This window comes from Corvus hawaiiensis, chromosome Z, assembly GCF_020740725.1.
Source record: "Corvus hawaiiensis isolate bCorHaw1 chromosome Z, bCorHaw1.pri.cur, whole genome shotgun sequence".
Taxonomy (NCBI): Eukaryota; Metazoa; Chordata; class Aves; order Passeriformes; family Corvidae; genus Corvus; species Corvus hawaiiensis.
In genome coordinates this window covers 11,284,671-11,305,792 of record NC_063255.1, presented here as the reverse complement: position 1 = coordinate 11,305,792, position 21,122 = coordinate 11,284,671, and the positions used below count along the sequence as shown (strand labels likewise).

At 37.5% G+C, this 21,122-nt stretch overlaps 1 protein-coding gene across 1 annotated transcript in view; it reads right to left on the bottom strand.

Annotated features, from left to right (window-relative positions):
• TTC33 (tetratricopeptide repeat domain 33) overlaps positions 1 to 20,481 on the bottom strand; it is a 46,690-nt gene extending 26,209 nt beyond the window's left edge. Inside the window, exons 1-2 of the mRNA XM_048292044.1 lie at positions 20,372 to 20,481; positions 19,967 to 20,195 (exon numbers count right to left, since the gene is read on the bottom strand). Of these exons, the coding sequence (XP_048148001.1) occupies positions 19,967 to 20,187 (221 nt within the window). The 5' untranslated portion in view covers positions 20,188 to 20,195; positions 20,372 to 20,481. The remainder of the gene's footprint in view (positions 1 to 19,966; positions 20,196 to 20,371) is intronic.
• Positions 20,482 to 21,122: the final 641 nt, after the last annotated feature.

The window sequence follows — 21,122 nt, the reverse complement described above, 5'->3', positions numbered from 1 at the left end:
CTTAAACTGCTCTCTTCAGACATGCTACTGACCATCTGGGAGCTGCAGAAACTTGGCACGTTTTTCTACAGCTTGCCAAACTTTTGAAACAAACATCTCATGCTTACACTTCACTTTTTCAACACCACTTCTGGGAAAACAGGATCTCTTGAACTCTTAAACAAAATCATTAAAACAAATCTTAAAAAAAAAAATGTTTGCGGCATCTTGGTAAAAAACCCAAAATCTAAATTACACAAAGATTGATTTTTGAATTACATACATAAAATGCTAAAAACCATCACTACAGCTCATGCAGGATTTAGAGTCCTATATTTTTCTCTCAGGCTTGCTACAGGCTGATGTTTCAGGAACAGAGTAAGACAGGACATAATCAGAGTACCACTGAAAATATCTCCAAATGTACTAAAAAGAGGAGATGGTATCAAATTCAGGCAAAACGAGATGCATCTGCAGGAGAGAGGCACAGTACAGGAGTACAGTGTCAGGAAAAGGCATGAAGAAACAGAACTCCTGGGATTTCTTTTAGAGTTGGACTGATATTCCTACCATCAGATGTTACAGGATAATGAGGAAAAACACAGACAAAGCTAAGAAAGGGAAAGCAAATTTTAAAAAGAATATGCCTAATTGTCAAAGATTCCTATCACAGATGAAGAACATGAATAGTCTGCAGCCACCAGCAACTCCATCAAGAACAATTTTAACTCAGTGCAGGGTCAAATTCTGAGTTTGTTGGAAACCAGAGGAAAAGAACACTAGTCAGTAATTATACAGAGTACATAAAAAGAGAAATGAAAATTAAAGCAGAAGTTGATTACAGGAATAAACTTCCCTTTTTAAGCTGGGAGATGATGCAGGGCTAGACTCTGGGAGAAAAGATTCAAACAACAGGTGAATGAGGAAACTAAGAAGGAAAACAGAGAATGAACATAACACAGCTTTTTTGTGTTTAACAACTCTGCATTTCTCTAACACAGCTAGGCTTTCACAGCAAAGTACTTCCTCTGCTGGGGTGAGGAGGGAGATGTACAGCACTTCGTAGAAGCATTTAGAGAAGAACAGTGCGTAAATAAGCAACAAGAAGTTGTTTGCTTAAATGCACACAGAAAATTCATGTCCACAGCATATTTAGACTGATAAAAGTCATAGGATTGGTACACCTTACTATAGTGCTTCACATGTTCAAAATGTTCTTTTGAAGTCTTAGCAACCTCCCAATTTTTTGTCAGATAATTCTGACAACTATTGGTGAATCATGATCCCTGCAGCACCAAAGTATAGCTACTTTGTGTTAAAAGTGCCAAAGGTGGTAAATTGTCACTTCGGATTATGTACAGAGCAAACAACTGCTTCACAATCCACCAGAACTTTCAATAAAATGTTTTAATTTAACACTTTCAATTAGGTGTGGCTACACAAGAGGTTCATGGCAATTCTTCAGTGGCACCTGACCATACACGAGGTCTTACCCCACAGTAGAGATAAACACAAACAAATCACTGCAGCTACCCTTTGAGAAGGTAAAGTCTTCTGAAGTGACAAAGTGGCAAAACAGCATGCACATACCTGAACTACATCACTTCAAAGCCTACGTATTCAGAGTTACTATTCTGGCACACACTAGACTATTCAAATTGAGGTCATTGACAGCCGGACACTGGTAGTGCACATAGTGAAAATAAGTCTGGTTTATACAGCAAACACAAAAAGCTGTTACATGTAAATCAGCTGAACATACCACAACATTAAATAGCTAACACAAGTACTTCAAAAAGACTTCTCTCTCTTAAAAACTTCCACAGAAGAACAGACAGGAATTACCATTTCATCATGTGCCAAAAGTAATTACCATCTATCATCACAATGAACTACAAGATCAAGTTTTTGATGTAAGTTCTACTCACCAGTTTCCTAATTTTTATTCCAGCCACAAATGTAAATATGGCTAATTCCAAGCACTGTAACTATTAGGCAAATGCAGTTTTGAAACTACCTTTGTCAAAGAAAAAGTATGAAACACAATACTGGAGAAAGCTGAACAAGTTCATACCAAAAAGCAAATACCCAAAAGCAAAAGCCACAGAATCAGGATTCTGGTACCATCTCTGACAGGCACCCTCTCTCACACGGGAATAACATTTGATTTCCTCACATATGATACAAAAAAGTAGTCTCAAACAAATTATTCACTACTATTTCACAATCATTTTTTTTGGACACAGGAATGGAATATATTGCAGTAAATAATTTAAGCGACAAATGACAGAGGAAATGGGGAGTGAGCAACCCTGTCTTTCACAAATACATTTCATATGGAATTGAGAGCTGAGGGCTCTGCTACCTTTGACTTATTTTACCCCATTCTTTACAACCTGGTAAATCACTGTTTCATGGTCCACCACACTCAGATACTGCACTTACTTGTAAGCAGACAAGAAAATTAGCAACACAAATGCAACACATCCAGGTGCTAATCAAATCCTTTCCAGCTAACTTCCACAACCACTTTCATTCCTGGGCCATCAGTGTGTGCAATTTCAGGGCTTTGTCCCCAAAGGAGGCTTTTGAAAGCATGTAAGCATAAACCTACACGTGTGTTTAGTCTTCAAAAATGACATCATTATTTAAGCTCTGCCTGACTAGAATTATATAGTTGGTTAACATGAAAGTTCAAAGCACATGTTTTCCTTCTAAAAAACCCTTTATATTCAGGGAAAGAGAACAAGTTACATATTACTAAACAAACTCTTAGTTAAACACACCAATCACATGCAAAATTCTCCATACTGGACATTCTACAACATTGTTTCTGTCCTTGCTGCAGATTCTCCCTGGACTTGGCACTGCTACTTCATATTTCTCTCTCAAAATATGGATTTAATAGATAACACAGAGGAATTTACTTACCTGCAATGAGATTACATCACGATGACTGTCAGAAGTGCTAAAAAATACACTGCTAATCATTTGCAGTAGTCCTGAGAACTTGGTACTGTAATTTTTAAGTGAGAATAGCTAGTATCTCAAGTTCTCTCTACAAGGTGTTAACTCAGACACAAGAGCATTATTTGGATGAAAAGAACTCCAGGAAATTACACTTCTTTCAATTAAGTCGTTTTGCTGGTTTAATTTAGTTATGAAAACCACAACTTTTCAATGAGAAGTGGCTATTGTCACTGACTGATACTGATTAACTACAGAATACCTGATTAACTACAGAAATATTAACAGGTAGACTGCAGTGCAAAGTTTTTCCATGTAAAAATTTGAAACTGCAGTATGGATTAATGTCTGACCTTCAGGAAGAGACAAAATAAGCTATTTCTACCCATATTCTATTAACACCAAACTATCAAGTAATTACAAAGTAGAACACAAAGATGTATAAAAATACTGCTTTTTCTTCTTTTCCTCTACATCTCAAGTTCTTTTACTCAGAGTCTGAATTGAAACGCAGGAGATCGAGAATTCTTGTTCGGACTTAGTTGTTTATTATATTTTACCAGTAATACAGCTGTACAGTGTGCCTCCAAGGCTGGCAGGGTGGAAAATGGCTGTGAGTTTTAATTTTCCAAGGTTTTTAAAGTCTAAACTAACCCATTATGAGATACGTTTTTACTTACAATCCAATTACTAACTTTTCATGTTCTGCAGTGCGGAACTTTTGACCCAATGACAGAACATTCAGGTTTGTGAAGAGAAGACACAAATCCACACCCAAAATCCTCCATATTGTAACCTATTATTATCTGTATTTCCTAAACCTAATTTTCTACATTTCTACATATTTCATCCAGTGACATAATTTTAATTACACAGCAACAACCTCAGTGTTATCACACAATTTAGGAAACTTTTCCCAGGGTTTTGGATTGAATACAGTGTGTTTCTGAGGATCACTGCTTCACAGCACTGAAAGGCTGAAATTCTCAGAACCCAGGGCTCCAACATAAAAATGCACAATGAAATACCTTAATTCACCAGAGAGCATGCAACATTTGAGAACTTCTTTACAGACAGGCAAACCTTTTACCTGTGTTTCTCCAATATCTATAGCTGCAAGTTACGTAACATACCTGTTCTCTATTCAGAAAGGCAGTGCTAACAACAGACTTGTTGATACAAGGAAACAACAGCTATATTCACATGCTGAAAGTCATATCACAGTGCTTAAGAACAGAAATTGTCAAGACATTCCATACCACTCAGAAATATTCTCACACAGAAGAACATTTATTATATTGTATAACTAGTGCTCATTTATGAACATTAAAAAGAATAAATATAAATTACATTCATATAGTTAAAATCCAGTTTCAAATGCTTTTATGTTCAACATTAGTATCAGACTAGACCACAACTGGTAAAAAAGACAACACCTAAGACTCCCTCTACAGGGTCTAAAAGCTGCATTCCAACCATCTATAAACATGTGAGGTGCTTTGTTAAATACCAGATTTGTAATTTAACATAATTAAAATTGGGTATTGATTGTCATTTTACAGCTGAGAGCTCTGTAGGAAGCCCAAATAAACAGGGACAAATATGAGCAGCATGGAAATACAAGAAGGAAATCAAGTTTTATTACACCTCAACCTGCTATTTTCATTATTTAAGCAGTAAGAACTGCCTATGCAACTGACTATGACTAACCCTGCAAGCTTCAAAAGAGAATTAACTGTATCATTTCAGTAAAATCAATTCACCATTTTACTATTCCAAACAGAAGCTGCAAATTAATATAAATCAAGTATCGGACACTGCAATAGCTGTAGTATTTTAAGTATTCACAGAGAAGTAATGCATTCTTATTGCTGAAATGAAATTTTAAATAGAAAGCTTTAGTTCCTCAGAACCGTTTCAACAGCAGTTCCTCTGAAAGCAGCAGGAAGGAAAAAACTGTTATGTGGCATTAGAAGCAATATTGTGGTGAAGAGAATTACTTGTTCAGATGCCGTTTAGACATACAGTAGTAGAGGCCAAAATGATAGGCATCATCTCTTTTGTTTTTAGCTGTGAAGGCATTTATTCCTTTTAACATTTTAATTATTTGTCCACAGATGGCAAACAGCTCTCTCTCACTTCACATTATGATCCTAATGGTTCTTAGCAATCAGACACAGAAATATGGCCCTAAGTCAACAGAAAAAAAAAAAAAAATTCTGGGCTTTAAACACCAGCATTCCTCTATCTTTCTCAAAATTATTTACTGCCAAATTATCATGCTCAATGGCAGGGTATTAACGTGACAAAACATTTTTGGGACAGATGGGACAGATCATACAAGTAAAGCAATAGTCTGCTCAGATTGTATTCTGATCAGTTCCATCTCGTCTAGTTGACATGCTTTTGTTATCTGTGTTAAATAGTGTAATTTTGCTTAATTTTCTTTCTTTCTGTAACTTAAGGCCTCTTTACAATGTTTGCTGATGAATAAAAATGACAAAAGTTATAAAAAAACAGAGAGAAAGACAAAGATAGAGGAAATGTATACTTCTCTATGATATTTTCCTACTTAAAAGGCAATTTTTATTTTTCCATTGAAGTTACAGTAAGTTAAGTAGGCAGGTAGTCTACAAACCTCCCACATAGCTGAAACTATTAGAAAGTACTGATTTCAAATTACTATGAAGTATTAATGCAAATACTACTCAGCAAAAGCCACGAAGTCTCCTGTAGAAAGTGAAATACTGATGTGTAATAAACAGAACCACCTACCTACAAGGACATAATATATATCTATACAGACTGTATGGATACTGGCTATCACTACTTAGAATTAAGGAAACTATCACACTTTTAAATCTCAAGATAAGTAAGAACTCGTCCACATGAAAGTCGCAAGAAGAGCAGCAGCTCTCCATTACCAGCACTACAGCAACAAAGAGCTGTGGGCTTCAGTGTCACTAGACAAAAATGTTCTGTAAAGGGTCAGATGAGTTAAGTTTGTGCTTCAAGTACCACGACAGAGCTGGTTAATCACTTACAATGCTGTTTCTACTGAAATGCAACCTTACAGGAACCATTCAGACTGACGGTTTTGGCTGGCACTGTCATTTTTCACCCATAAAGCAATGCCTCTCAAAAGAGAGGAACACCAAGAACTGTTGGAACTATCTACTTCAATGTTTTTTCCCATAGTACAGCAGGCAATGCAAAACAAAACATCAAAGATTCAAAAGAAGATTAACATATCAGATGATTTTATCTGCAGTGACTACCAGATAGGAATATTTCAATGATTTGTTCAGGTTATCCCATGCTTCTGAATTCTAACCTGTAAAATTCATTGTTCCTCTTAGTCTTACTGTATGACTCATATCCTATGCTCCACCTAGCAGAAAACATCTACAAAGAATATTCTGAGTTTTGAAAGATAGTACCAGAAAGAATCAATAGATTCACAACACACTTTCAGAAGAGCAAACAGGGCAACAGACCTAAGTTTGTTGTGATAATGTACAGAGCTGTAAAGCATCTATAAACTGGAAAATCCCTTCTGGGGAAAAAAAACCAAAAAGGAAGCGAAGTTTGATAGCTCAGGGCTGCATTCTGGAGCATGGATCTGTGTCTCAATCATAAAAATATGATCTTTAACACATATTCTTTACTACCTTCTCTCTTTACACATTAGGTAGATTACAGTGATAAGATGAACATAATTAAGTCCGACTTACAAAAGCCTATCTCTCTAAAATTCCTTTTCCTGAATGTGAGGAAAGCTACCATCTACAAACTCTAACAGCACCAATAAATTTTCTTTAGACTGAGACATACTGAGACATATACTACCTCACCTTGGTGGTTCTTTCCCAGTTTTGCTCATTATTTATGATTTTTCTCTCTCATTGACAATTTATTATCAGAATATAATGACCAAAACTAAGTAATCTGGACACCTTCACAATCAATTAAACTAAATAAAAACCAGTAAATTACCCAGAAAAAAAGAAGCAGATTAAAGATTTTTTTATACTTACACAATGCTCAATGTAATATACCAGTAATTTGCATAAAACTTCCTTAGGTTTTATTACAGCAATTTATTCTGTAAATTAATTAGGACATTTTAATTATTATTATTCAATTTCAGTATTAATTTCTTTCATTTTGTATACCAACAGCACTTCTAAATCTTTTCTCAGTATTGCTTGCAATTCTTTCTCACTTTTGAAAACCATGAAAAAAATCAGCTACTAATTTGAAACCTCATTCATTCAATTCCACCCACAATACAGAAGTATCAGAATTCTGACACATTTCTGAAAGGCAAACACCTTCTAGTGACTGCAACTTTCTGATGAGTCCTGAAAAGTTGTTCTGCACTCTTCTCACCTACCTCAATTTACTTTCTTGCCCCTGCTTTGCACCAGAATAAAAGCTTTTGCTCCTTGAACCAAGTCAACAGCCTAATTCAGGTTATGACCTCTCCTAACAGTTTGTTTCAAAGCACCAAGCAGCTCCCTGGTGTAATTCTCCATTTGGAAAATTACACTGGAGAGTGTTACACTGGAGTTACACTGCAGAATTACTTTACCAAACAAGACAGCTGTTGTGATAGTAATGAAACTGAATGCATTATTAAAAAAATGGCATTTTACCGAACAGTGTCCTATCACCTTCATACTCAGAACTCTGCAAAACAACTTTCTAATCTGACAGTGACAGAAAGATGGTCTAGCAGGGGGGCCTGAATAACACAAAGTTTATTTTCAGGATTGGAAAATTTTTATTTCAATCTCAGCATGTGATCCTACCCCCTAGAATGCTTTTAAGTACTCCTTTTCTTTATCAAGCCCCTAGTGAGGTCTCAATTAATATTAATCAAATTCAAATCAGAAATGCTCTTTGAGGACTGGAAGTCAAAATACTTAACTGAATGATAAATCTATTTTAAAATATACAGTATTTCACATATGTCCAGGAAAATAAATTATATGTGAAAAACACCGGGAAACGTTAACCTTCTGGCAAACAGAAGAGTTTCACTCGCAGCCTAGAATAAAACCAATATAAAAACATCGATGCCAACATCCAAATCCACTGAAGGTGAATTTAGCATCACAAGAGCCTGTTCCTAAGAAAAGAAAAGTTTCTATTAAATCTTCCAGACAAACACAGTTTACTACAGAGAAGTCTAGGCTTTCAGTAAGTTTATGCTATTCAACATATTTAACAGGTGTTTCCTATTTTTAACAGTAAAACAGGACTGTGGAGCCAGCTGAATACAATCCATTATTCACTACCAAGATCTCTTATCCAAAGTCAGTAGCTGAAAAAACCCCTACAACTATGAACTGCCTTTTGTTTAAATGTCATTTCCTGATTTCTGCAGAAGACAAAAAGCTTAAGCCATACATGGTCTACTTCACTGAATTTCTATTACCAGCTGACAGGTCAAAGAAAAAACACTGTTTTCAATATTTGCCACGTAGTTGCTAGAGCCAGTAAAACTCCAGAGACTGGCATGAAAATATATCCAATTCATGCTAAGAATGGCAGCCTGTAAAAATGATTAATTAGTTTGAACTGGCTACAAAATAGCAAACTTCAGTTCTTCAAAAAACCAAAATTTCTGTGACTGTTTTTCAGATGGCACAAAAAAAAAAGGAGTCTTGCCTTACTTCTTTCACTGAATGGTATGAATGTATTGGACAGTATTCGTAGGTAGAAAGGTATGGTTCCTGTCTAAAACCTCTGAATTACAGTATTTAAACACAATAATATAAAATTGAGAATGATACTGTAAATACTGTGATGCTTCTCTTTGCAACCAGGAAAAATGTACTGGTCACACAAATGACTGTACTAAGAAAAATGTACAATGTCTATCACCCATTTTGTATAGGTCAGATGGTTTACCAAAAGTACTGGACTATATATTTTAACATTTTTGTTGTGTTAAGACTCTCTGCACCTAACCCCCATCAAAAAAGTGTACTTTAGTTTGTACTGCCAAAATTGGAGAAAATAACTGCTAGTAAAGTCTCTAACAGCTAATTAGAAGTAGCTTGTTCACAGTCTAATGTTAAGACAATTACACACATTTGAAAACAGATGAGTGTTTTTTTAAAAGGGTAAAAACAGAAGTCTGGCCTACAGGTGCAAATAAATTCACAGATAACCATTTCAAATTTTAAGTGCAATACAGTAACATAAGACAGGCCACAACTAGACAACAACAGAGCAAAAATGAAATAAGTTCTCTCTTCCCCTGTTGTTTGGCCATTCACTCCCATTTTTCTGGCTATTTTGTCAAAAGCATTTGTGAACCAGATCAGAAACAGAAACCAGAAAGACACTATTTTCCAGCCAGGCTTTGTCTCCACTTCTGTGACTAACTGATACTTTGAGTTGGCTTCCCTCAGGGTAAAAACAAAAAAATGGGACCACGGCAAAGTAGTGGAAATGAAAGACCAGCAGAACTGGATCACACTGACCCTCAATTCAGTTTACCCCGTGATGGAACTGCAATCTTTGACCAGGTACTTCCAAACAACCAAAGCTAGAGAGAATACACACACCAGCCCTCGCTTTCGGTTAACTCAGCCGTGACATAATTTAACAACTGTCTACAGAACTACTGCATTGTTAACTGCCATGTAAATAAACCAATAGGACAAAAAACAACAGAGGAAGTCAAGATACACAATAAATTAAGTTATAATAAATTTGATGACCACGTTACTATACAGGACCCCTCCAAACAGTTATTCTTGTGGTAGTAGTTTATGTTATGAAGTCAACTCATTAACAACCATCACTCCTACAACAGCAAATACTTCCACAATGTAAACTGAGAATGCACCACTCTCAATTTTTCCCATTTGCTATTTGAGCTAACCCTTCAAAAGACCTGGCTGAACAAGATGTTATTGATAGAGGGTTTTTATTCTGAGTCTTTACTGTCAAGTATCCTTTTCAGTTTAAGGATATGTTCACAATATGCCACAGGATATGGAGGACACCATTTAGGGAACTAGAAGACAAGCTGACATATATATAGGAACCAAGTGTTGCAGTGGGGATCCTGCAACATACATATATCAAACCAGGAGTCCCGTGGAAAAGGAAATATATATGGACAGACAGATTCTTGCTAGATGTTTCAGAGATATTTATTTCTCCAGCCGCATGGCCGGGGCTCTGCCCAGGAACTGTCCCAGTCACGGGACCAAGGGTCCTTCTGCCCGCGCAGGGAACACAAACCAACCAATGGGAACGAGGCTGAGCAGGGACAGGGAAGCCCCGTGTCTGTGCCCTCAGGGCCCCTCTCCCAGGGCTACACGGCGGGGGAGGGACCCCAACAACCAAGACCTTGTAACAAAATACACTGCCATCTCCTACTTCCGTAGAAAACCACTGAACCAAACGGGCAATTAAAATCCCTTAAATTCAGTACAGTTTAATTTTGGAAGATACAGACAACAGGTACACATCATATTCAGTAAGGATCACACAAGGGATATGAAATTACTATTTCAAAATTAAATTCCATCAATGACAGAGACAGGTAAAACAACAGCAGTGGGGGGATATTACCTTTGTCAGCAACAATTAACTAGACTTAAAGAGCAAGTGGACAAAGATACTAAACTAGGAAAACACTTAATTTTTTTTCCCTGATGCTTCCTCTATGAAGGAAAATAGTATTTTGAAAAAAATAATTTCTAAGTACAAAGATTTTATTAATCAAGTTTTACTGGATGTATGCAACTAGATGTATTTAACACTAGATCTGGACAAAGAGCAAAACCACAAAACTGTCACTTTAAAAAAACGAGATATGATCATATTTTACAGTATCCATGTTGTAACACATGATATCATTAATACAGGGGATCCTACAAAGTATGTGGAAAAGGCCCCAATTTGTATTTCTCTACAAAAACTGCTTAGATTATTAACGTAAATTACTAGGTTTTGCTAGTTGTATTATACTAGGGATATAAATAATAGAATTGCCTACATTTAAAAGCTGCACCATTAGAACACCTAACTGAAGTTACAGGCAAAATCTCTAAGCTCAAGCATGTTCTTTAACCTGCTAGGTAGACTTCTGCATCCAAGCATTCTCACAAACCTCTAGCTGCCATCTACCAGCACAGACCTGCTATCAGAAATTGGTTTTTGCAGGATCACAATAGTGCTGGCTGTACTGCCACCATGTCACCTATTTTAAAAGACGACACCTGTCTCAGATAGTTACCACAATAACATGCAGGAAGAGAAAAGGAATGAATACATTCAGACAGTTTCAGTAATCAAGCCAACTGTGAGAGAAACTCACACTGAAGCACTTCACCTCAACACAGCACTTGGAGGAGAAAAAAATGCACCAGTAGCACTCTGCTATTCACACTCAGTGCCCCTTACACACAGCAGAAGGTTGTGAACGTTCATGTGGGAAAGTATCTTAAAGACTGGTGGCATACACACATCAGATTCAAGGAAAATCACAGACTGCCAGAAAAATTAAGTGAAAAAAGGTGGAGTTAATTACTTCACCTTTGTATACCTTACAAGGCTAAAAATATGCCAGCCCATGTGCTTTCACATATTGTAATTTTTCAAGCACAGCTACAATAATGAGCAATAAAAATTAAATGCAAAATATTATCATAATAAGTAACAAAAATAAAAGTAATGCCATAACAATATTTATATTTTTATATTATTTATTTACAGTCCATTATGTTAAATAGTTAAGAAGTACCACAGAAGTACTCTGAGATTAGATGCAACTGTCCTACTGGGTCACAAACAAAAGTTGTCTGGAAAGCATGCTAGGAATGGGACAAAACAAGGGAAGCAGCAAGCAACAGAAAAATTTAGAAACTATTGATTACTGCCTATAAAAGTTTGAGACAAGTATTCATTCATTTCCAGTAACATCATATACATAGAAAGGATAGGAAAAAAGGAACTGTCAGGCATGAATCCTTTTTTTAAAATTTTAAGATTTTATATATTAACATATACATCAAAAATTAATACATACTGATGAAACACTTAAGAAAACTTTTTTTTAATGTTTTTTCAAATCCAGTAACATTCTGTACGTATTTAAATATGAGGGGAGATGTTAGGTAAACAGACACATTTTCAAAGAGTTCATTTTTAAAAAAAAACAGTGCATAGGACATATCCAGTGAAAAACACAGCTTTTCAGTTACAAAATTCTGTAAATTGTATTTAATGCACAGAAGGAACAGACCTGCTAGACATAAATACAAAGGCAGGTAACACAAATTACCCTTCCTTCACCTCCTAAAAAGCACTGACAGGCCCAATTGTCCTCACCTAAGTTTAGATAACTAACATGAGGCGTTTACAGGAGGACTGCAGTCACCCTGTAGAGCCTCACAAGCTGTACCTTTTTCTCCTCAAACTGTCAAGAGACCTTGAATACTGAATACTTTTACTCCTTAAAGAATACTGATTCTTCTCTTGGCTGACAACAATAACTGCCTAACTTATACAGGATGATACACAGGCACCAATTAAATTATGCTTTCTCTGAAGGAAAATATAAATATATATATAAATATATATATATAAATGATTCCACAGTCTACAGTTGGTGTATAAATATTCCTTCTGCTTCTATTTACAAATACATACATACAGAAAAATGCACACATTCAAATACAGATGGCTCATATGGTGTCACATTTCAATATCCTCAAGGAGCAACAATTCTAACAAAAAGATACTCTCAAAACTATTCAAACTCTGGCTACGGTTTAAATAATCTACAATTCTTGCACTCTCAGAAAAATCTGCACTAAATTAGTAACAATTTCATAACTGAACTCCTGCTTTGCCAAATAATAACCAGCTGTTGGAAAATAATGTTTCCCAGAATGAAAAGAAAATAGCCAATTTAAAGATAAATTACAACTTAAACAAGGTAACTACTTAAACAGTTTGCAAAGAACTTCCTCCTCAATGAGAGGAGCCAGCTAGAAGCATCACCAGGAAGCAACAACTCTATCAGTAAGTGATGGAAAAAAATAAAGCTTGCAATAAAAATTAACTTAGACAAAAAAATTAATGTGTTACTTCACACAACAGTTTAGAGGAGGGTGTTAAACACTGCAAAACATCCTCTGCAGTTTTTTAATTCTGTAGAAAGGTTATGAGGCCTGAAAAACAATCCATATGTTCTGACTAATAAGAGAGAAGCTCTAACATGCTTTCTCCAAAAAAACAAAAGGTACAAAGTCCATACTTGTTCAGTATTTTCTGTTTCAGCTCATGTGTTCTGCACCCATGACTTCCAGCTTACACACGCTTCGCCTCTTCAGTGAGCATATCATGTGTACAGCATTCCCAAGAAAGCTAATGGTAAGGAAGTTTTATACAGACAAAATAGACAGTAAAGCAAACACTGGAAAACTTTAAAAACTTACCAGGTATTTTGACTAGAACTCATGACCTTTTTAACCAAGCCCCTATTTGCACAGTATAATTTTACTTACACTGTGAAACCTACTTATGTTCTCTGCATTTTGGCATGACTGACCCAAGAAAACTCTCAACCTAATCAAATAATTACTGATACTAAAACTTTTCATTTTTTTTGCAGAATACTGGTATTGGTAATTCACTCTGAAGGATGTAAGCATTATATATAATAGCTAATTATACCTCGTATGCAAATTACATCCAAACTTATACCCAACAGTTATTTTCAGCCTACAAGGAACAGTAGGCATGAGTACTTACTACATCCTCCTGGTTTCCTTACTAGCATTTTCCAGCAATTTCTCCTACACTTAATCATAAAAAACCAAACTGTGTAGGGCTTTCAGACTACTCTTACGAAAGAGTCATTGCCAATACACTATACCAGCAGCCTAACAGAACTTTAGACTTTATTCTTGAAGCCAGAAATAAAAGTTTATAGACACCCAGATTATCTACTGAATCAATCCTCTTAATTTTTTAACTTCTAAAACACATCTTTACTTCAAATGAGATCAGTTAGCAGAGATGGTAAGAAGGCAGAGCAGTTTTTTGAATTTCTTTCTGCACTCAAAGTATTCCACCAAAGATACCTGTACTAGTGAAGCAAAATTTAAAAATTCAAATTTAAGTCAGAGGAACTATCTTCTGTACTCTAAATGTGTCTGAAGTTTTAATGGGATATACTTACAGAATGGCCAAGATTGGAATGAAACTCTAGAGATCATCTAGTCCAATCACCTGCTCAAAGCAGGGTCAGCTAAAGGAGGTTGCTCAGGCTACTGCCCAGAGTATCAACATGGATGGGAATTCCACACCATTCCCTATCAATGTCAGCTCCCAGGAACCATGCCCTGTTGTCATGACATTTCAAGTGCAGTTGAAGATTCTTTGTGATGACATCAACCAGCTCCTGCAGCACTGTGGGAGGGACTTCATCAGGTACCATGAACCTCTATACATCAGGTTTATCTAAACATTTCAGTCTGACTCACCCAGAGTAGGTCTTCCTTGTGCCAGACTTTCCATCTGGTCCATTGGACCTGGGTTCCTGAAGGCAACACTCATCAGCAAAGACCAGTGCAAAGCATACAGTGAGTGCCTGTTCTGCATCCTTTGTCACTAGATTCCCCACCCTGTCCAGTAGAAGACCCACATTTCTCTGTGTTTTCCTTTTGTTGCTGGTACACCTGTAGAAGCCCTTCTTCTTGCCGCCCTTCACATCCTTCCCCAGATTCAACTCCACATGGGTTTTGGCTTTCCTAACTTCATCCCTGCATACTCTGACAGAGTCTCTGTGGTCTGACTGGCTCACACAACTCTGCTCTCACCTCTTATAAATTTCCATTTTATGTTTGGATTTTGTCAGGAGCTTCCTGTACATCCACACAGGACTCTTATTCACCTTTTTGTGATTTCCTTTTCATCAGGAAGAACCATCCTTGAGTTCAGGGGAGAAAACTTGAAACAAAAAACTTGCTCTCCTAGATCTGTCTTCTCTCTAACATACCCCATTTTTTTCTAGGCTACTCTACAACATAACTCTGCTGATTAAACTGATGAAATGTTTTTGCCAAAGACAGCTGCTGGGATCTTCTGGGAAACCTCTTTATTAAGACTGTATTATGTAAGTAACATCAGTTTTATTGACTTTAACTTGAAAAGCAATTTCAACACAATGATCTCTATCCTCTGCCATGTTACTTGCATCAAAATGAATTAGCACTATAATCTGAAAACAATTTTATTACTTTCATAACTCCTTTTAAATCAAGTACTTACCATAACCAAACCTAAAACACATGGGTAAATGGAACAAATACAACTGTTAAAATCTGCTCCACCTGACAGACATATTTTTTCAGCAAACACTTGACTTACCACAACACTACGCATACTTTTTGGAGGTATGTGCCTCATCATCTGACAACCTACAGTGTCTAGCAGAAAAACAAACTCAATTATAGTGTATATAGCCAAAGAATCACAAACTGCACATCTCGGAGTCATGCTGGCATTCACATCAGAGAAAAAAGTCACAACTGCTAAAATGCGGAAAAAATGACTCTTCAGAGAAGTTCAATTTTTTTAACAGATTAGAAAATTAAGCAATTCTAAAAAATTAATCTCTCCAGAAAAGTAAACAGTTTCATGAAAATTGGCCTGTTACCTGGTCTAGTCACTGAACTTTGACACGTCCTTGTTTAATTTGCTATTGCAAAAGCTAAGGGAAATAAAAAAAGTAAAATCTTATTAATCAATCTAATTTAGACACCAAGTGACAAAGTGAAAGAAATTTTTTTTAATAGAGGAGAACCTCTAATGTAGGAGTGTTCCAGCTGAAAATGTGACCTTCCCAATCAAGATGGAAACTTTTACTCTTTTTTACTGCAATGTGCAATAAACATTATCAGAAGCGAAGGCATTATCAACTTTTATTTAGCAAAACTGAAAAAAAATGCAAATCATCGAGAATTTAAACCCGACAGTGTCTACTTCCAACAGAAATCCTGCACTTCTTCAGGACACATTGAGAAGAGCTCTATCGCCACTTACTGGGCAGCTGCAGAACTGTGTGTGGTTTGAAAACAGCACAGGGATGACTGCAGAGCTACTGCCTGCATGGACAGGCAACTCAGTTACACTGAGGACACAAGTCCGACAGAAGTTTTTTTTCCAGCTGTTACCTCTCACATGCCATGTATTTAAGGACATCATGCTTCACTGTTTACCTGCACCTCAACCATTTCTTAACCGTGTGGCCAGAGCCAAAGGCTTACCTCCCTCCCAGTCAAATAACATTGTAATGGCAAATTGCTGTGTTCAAAATACTAAGGCTGAGCACTGTGAACTCTTGCTGGATTTAAAACAGTGTAGGACTTCAACGCAAAAAAACCTGGATTGGGGATGTTGGGTTTTGGCTTTGCTTTTCGGTTGTTTTTTTTTCTTAAGTCCAGTGTATGTGGGCACATCCATACTTGGTGTCTCAAGATGGATAATCCACCAGTATTTTAAGTTTCCTATAAGCAAAAAAAATTTCTCCTCTAGAATATTCTCCACACTTTCCACCAACAGACAATATTTTGTTCATAGAAATCACAGAATACCCTGAGTTGGAAGGGATCCACAGGGATAATCAAAGGCCACCTCCATGCCCTGCACATGACAGCCCAAAGAATAACAAAAACCATGAGCCTGTTCCCAAAAGATTGTGTGTGTTTGTACATATTTGTTTCATTGCTCCTTCTCACACATCAAAAGAGCATAAAAATGTGATACTTCTTCTACAGCTCTGCGTTTTCTTGCTGTTCTGACAAGATCACCCATTCACAAGCCATCTTCAACACTGCCTACTTCTCAAGTTTCTAGGTCAGCATCTCCTAAACAGTGTTTTTCACAGTAACACATCCACTGTGATGATCAACTTAGTTTAACACCTTTTTCTGGCAGACTCCTAATCTTTCCTCCCATCCCACAAAAAAATACAAATTATGGATCAGAAACTGTCATCTTCATCACTGCTTTTCTTCTGTGTATCTGTCTGTCTCAGCTTATCAGCTTCATGCACACACATTACAGCAGGTCCAAATACTCCTTAAACAGTTCCACAAAAGCTGAAAACCCACAGAGGGCCACCACCTCCCAAACAATCCGCCCACTCCACTCCCAACTTTGACAACAAGCAAATAAAGCAGGCTGCATAAATTCTGGTGCCAAGAAGCTCATTCATTATTCCCTCCCCCAGAGAAGCACTGACACCTACTTTACCAATACCAAACAGTGAGATCTCACTCATCCACACAAACAGACTTACTGTGTACACAGAGACTAACTAATGGTGGGGCTTGTAACACCATCACTGCCTTCCCTTACCAGAAAAATAAGATAAGTAGACTAATAAAGCATAAACATGGTAATGACTATTTTAGCTAAGTAATACGGGCCTTCTTATAAAATTCATCATATTAATTTTTGCCATGCACATTACCTCAGTCTCTCTACTGTAAGAAATTAAGTTGAATTTATAACTTTTCCTTTATTTAGCCCCCTGCTTCTTCACGAGTTTGTTTTCTTTTAGGATCCCCTTCACTCCACAAGTAACACCAACTAAGAACCAATCTTTCTTACTTTCTAGTGCTCAGTCTTTGCTTTTCTTCTAGAACGCTACACAATACAACTCAAATCTTTCATAAAGTGTTACCACACTTCGATATTTCAGGAAAAAATCCACCTGAAGTATTTAATTACTTACATGAGTCTGCTTATACTGTACAAATGTATATACAAGAAACAGACCACATAAGCCTGAACACAATCACAGCAACCACTTTCTGCCAGAGAGAGTAAACATTCCTTTCAGTCTGCTTCCTCAAGTTGTAATGGTATATCTATTCCCCCTGTTTAAGTAATAAAAGCCTTACACTGTGAGTTTAGCTTCCAACCTGTGTGAATTTTTTTTTTTAAAGAGAAAACCTGTCTGAAAGTTATGTACCCCAAAAGCACCATATCACCATCACGCCTGAACTGTAGCGTGTGCTGGAGTAACTGACGGAAACTACAATTTCAAGTGCGAACTTCTGTTGAGCCTCAGATATGAATGTTAACTTCTTTCTCATACCTTATAAGCCATTCAGAGTTTCTCAGTAGTTCTTACAATCCCTTCTGATGAGAGATATTTCTCACCAAATTTACAAAAAATGCTTATAGTGGGACTTATGGATGGGTTAAGCTTTTGTATTGTTTTCTAACTGACAGGCAATGGAGAACTCAATTTCTAAGACCAAGCAAAGATATTAAAAGCATCAAAAATTACCTGCTGTTCAGTATGTCCCTGCCCTAAACCAGTATTTGTTGCTGTTTAAGACACGTACAGCACTTTAAAAAATACACACACAAAAAAAACCCCACCAAAAAACATAGAGAAAATATATACAACAGCCAAAGTAAAACACAAGGAAGGCCTATGGAGAACTAAAGGCATAAAAAAGAAATAAAAATATCCATCTGTTTAATATATGTAAGCACAGGACGTATCAGAGCTACAAGACTAGAATGAAAACATTTAGAAATCTCTATATTCCTAACAGGACAGAATGGATCTACCTTTCTTTATACCAACATATGATTTGTTTCTGGTGTTAAAAACGGAGATGTTAATTGACTATTAATTTGTATATCTGTGTTTTCAGCTATTAATATTCATGTAACCCACTTATGCTACTACTGCTTTAAATCTATGAATTAACACAACGGCAATAAAAATTATTTATTTAAATAATAAAACTTATTTAGTTTAACTTGGTTTTAATTTAAACTCAACTTTAAAAGTCTTCAAAATTTCATTCAGGAACTATAGGCCTCAAGAACACAAAAGAATCAACAGAAGTCACTCACTGAACAGTGTCACTATTTTAGTGACCACTAAAAAGAGGAAACTGTATTTAAATATTTGAAAATAGGCCTTTTCTCAAAGAGATTTTGTATTTATTCACTATTTTTTTTTTAAATCAGACCCAACCACACACATAGTATGTTTATTATAATATATAAACTTGGCTGCTTTAAACTTCCAAGTTGTTCTCTCTTCCATATTGCCCAGGGAACCCTATTTCAGCATGACATTTCTTAAGACAAAAAGTGTAACAGCACAGGAGCACATACTGACATCATGGTAATGTTTCTACCAGGAAAACAAGGTTATTTCTCATCTGGGACAATAAAGTGAAGATGCTCTTAAAAGTAAAGACAGGATAAAAATTTAGATGTCAAAACATCCTGAAGATTTTAAGGAGACTACTCTCAGAACTGTTTCTTCCCCCTCTGGTGAAGATCTGGCCAAATTATGTACTCAATATGCAATTTATAGTCCACTTCTCCCTCTTCTAACACACCTCTACTCCAAAGAGACTTCTTGCTTGAAGCATAACAGGACAATGGAACCACTTTTGCAACATCCTTCCAGAACTGCCAAACTTCCAGGACTCAGAAGGCATTCAGAGCAGCTCCCTGAACCTGATTTTACAAAGCATTAGGCAGATTAACAGCGCAATAAGCTGCCTGGCAGTATTTGCCTGGGCACTGGGCACTGGTAAATAGGCTTACTCTCTGTAAGAGAAAAAAGACACATTTCCAAGAGTGGCTAAAGCACTACTTACAGTATGGCTTATCACACTGCATCCTATTTACCCTTTCAGCTTTCAGATCCAATCAGTTTTTCGACTTCTATAATCTTTGGTGGTGGTGGTGGTGGTGTTGTTATGAGAACAAGCAGAAATAAAGTGGAATATAGACTTTGTTTCGTATCTGACAACACCACCAAAGGCAAAAACTTATTTAGTACCAGACAGTAAAGGCACAATGAAAGAAACTACCACTTTTCAAATTACGAAAAGTACCAATGCAGATACTAGCAAATTACTAGTGTTTAGAGAAGGGATTAAAATAATATGCAGCACTTACTCAGTCAATGAAAAAAAAAAGACAACATTAGTACCTCCGATTTTCCGCCAAATTTGCTCCTTCATCCTTGAGCTCCTTACTTTTCCTTACACAATCTTCTAAGAGAATTTCCTTTCTTCTCTTAGCTGCATGCACCCAGTTAGCATCATCATCGTCACCCAGATCCTTGTCATCCGCAGCTTCTGCTTCGAACTGCTGAGAAGTAGCTTTTGAGACCTTCTCACCAATCTTTCTCTTCCACCCAAAAGAAGCCATCTGGAGAACTAGGGAAAATGCATTTTCAGTAGTCAAGTAATTAAGCTTTTAAGTACACAGCAGAAAAATCACCCCTCGCTCATCTCGAAGCTAGAACAGTAATACAGAGGGGCACGCCCCCACAAAAAACTCAGCACCCGAGCTGTCACTGAGGCACGCACAGCCCCGATCCCCGCGGCGGTACCTGGCGCTGTCGCCGGCCACCTCTCCCGGCTGGAAGCGCCGCGCCAGCCCCGGTCCGCGACAGGAAGCGGAAAGGCGGAGCGGCACCGCAGGAACCCGGCAGGAGCCGGAAGGAAGAGGGGCAAAGCAGCGCCCATGGCCCTGGCGGCGGCAGGGACAGCCGGGAGCTGTAGTTCGCCCCGGCCCGGGGCGGCAGTGCCGCTTGGATGCCGTGAAGCGCCCGGCGGGCCCCGCTCCTGTGCGGGCTGAGGCAGCGGCGGAGCGCAGGAGCGAGGGCGGAGGGGAAGAACACCCGGCCCTGGGAGTGGCACCGCTCGTGGTACTCGAGTGTCACACAGGGACAGGGGCAGGACGACGGGAATGCCCCCGCATTTACCGACTGCGCCCTGGGACAGCCGCCACCCACCATGGGGAGGCGGCTCCGGGCGGGAAGTACCATAGGAAAAAGTGACCCAGGCTCCCAAGGACGGGTTTTTCTTCTAAAGGGGAAAAAAACACCACCACAACAAAAACACCACACCAGAAAGAAGAAAAAAAACAAACAAAAAAACCCACTAAACAAACAAACAAACAAAACAAAACCAAAAACAAAAAACACAACCAAAAAACTCCACACATAAGAGCCCCAAACCCCAAAATGCCAAAACAAACAAAGGCACACCCCCACCCCCTCACCCCCAAAATACAAAAAACCCCTAAGCCAAACAGAAGATCTCAATGACAAGAAGAGAAGACAGGCTGCAGGGTTTAAA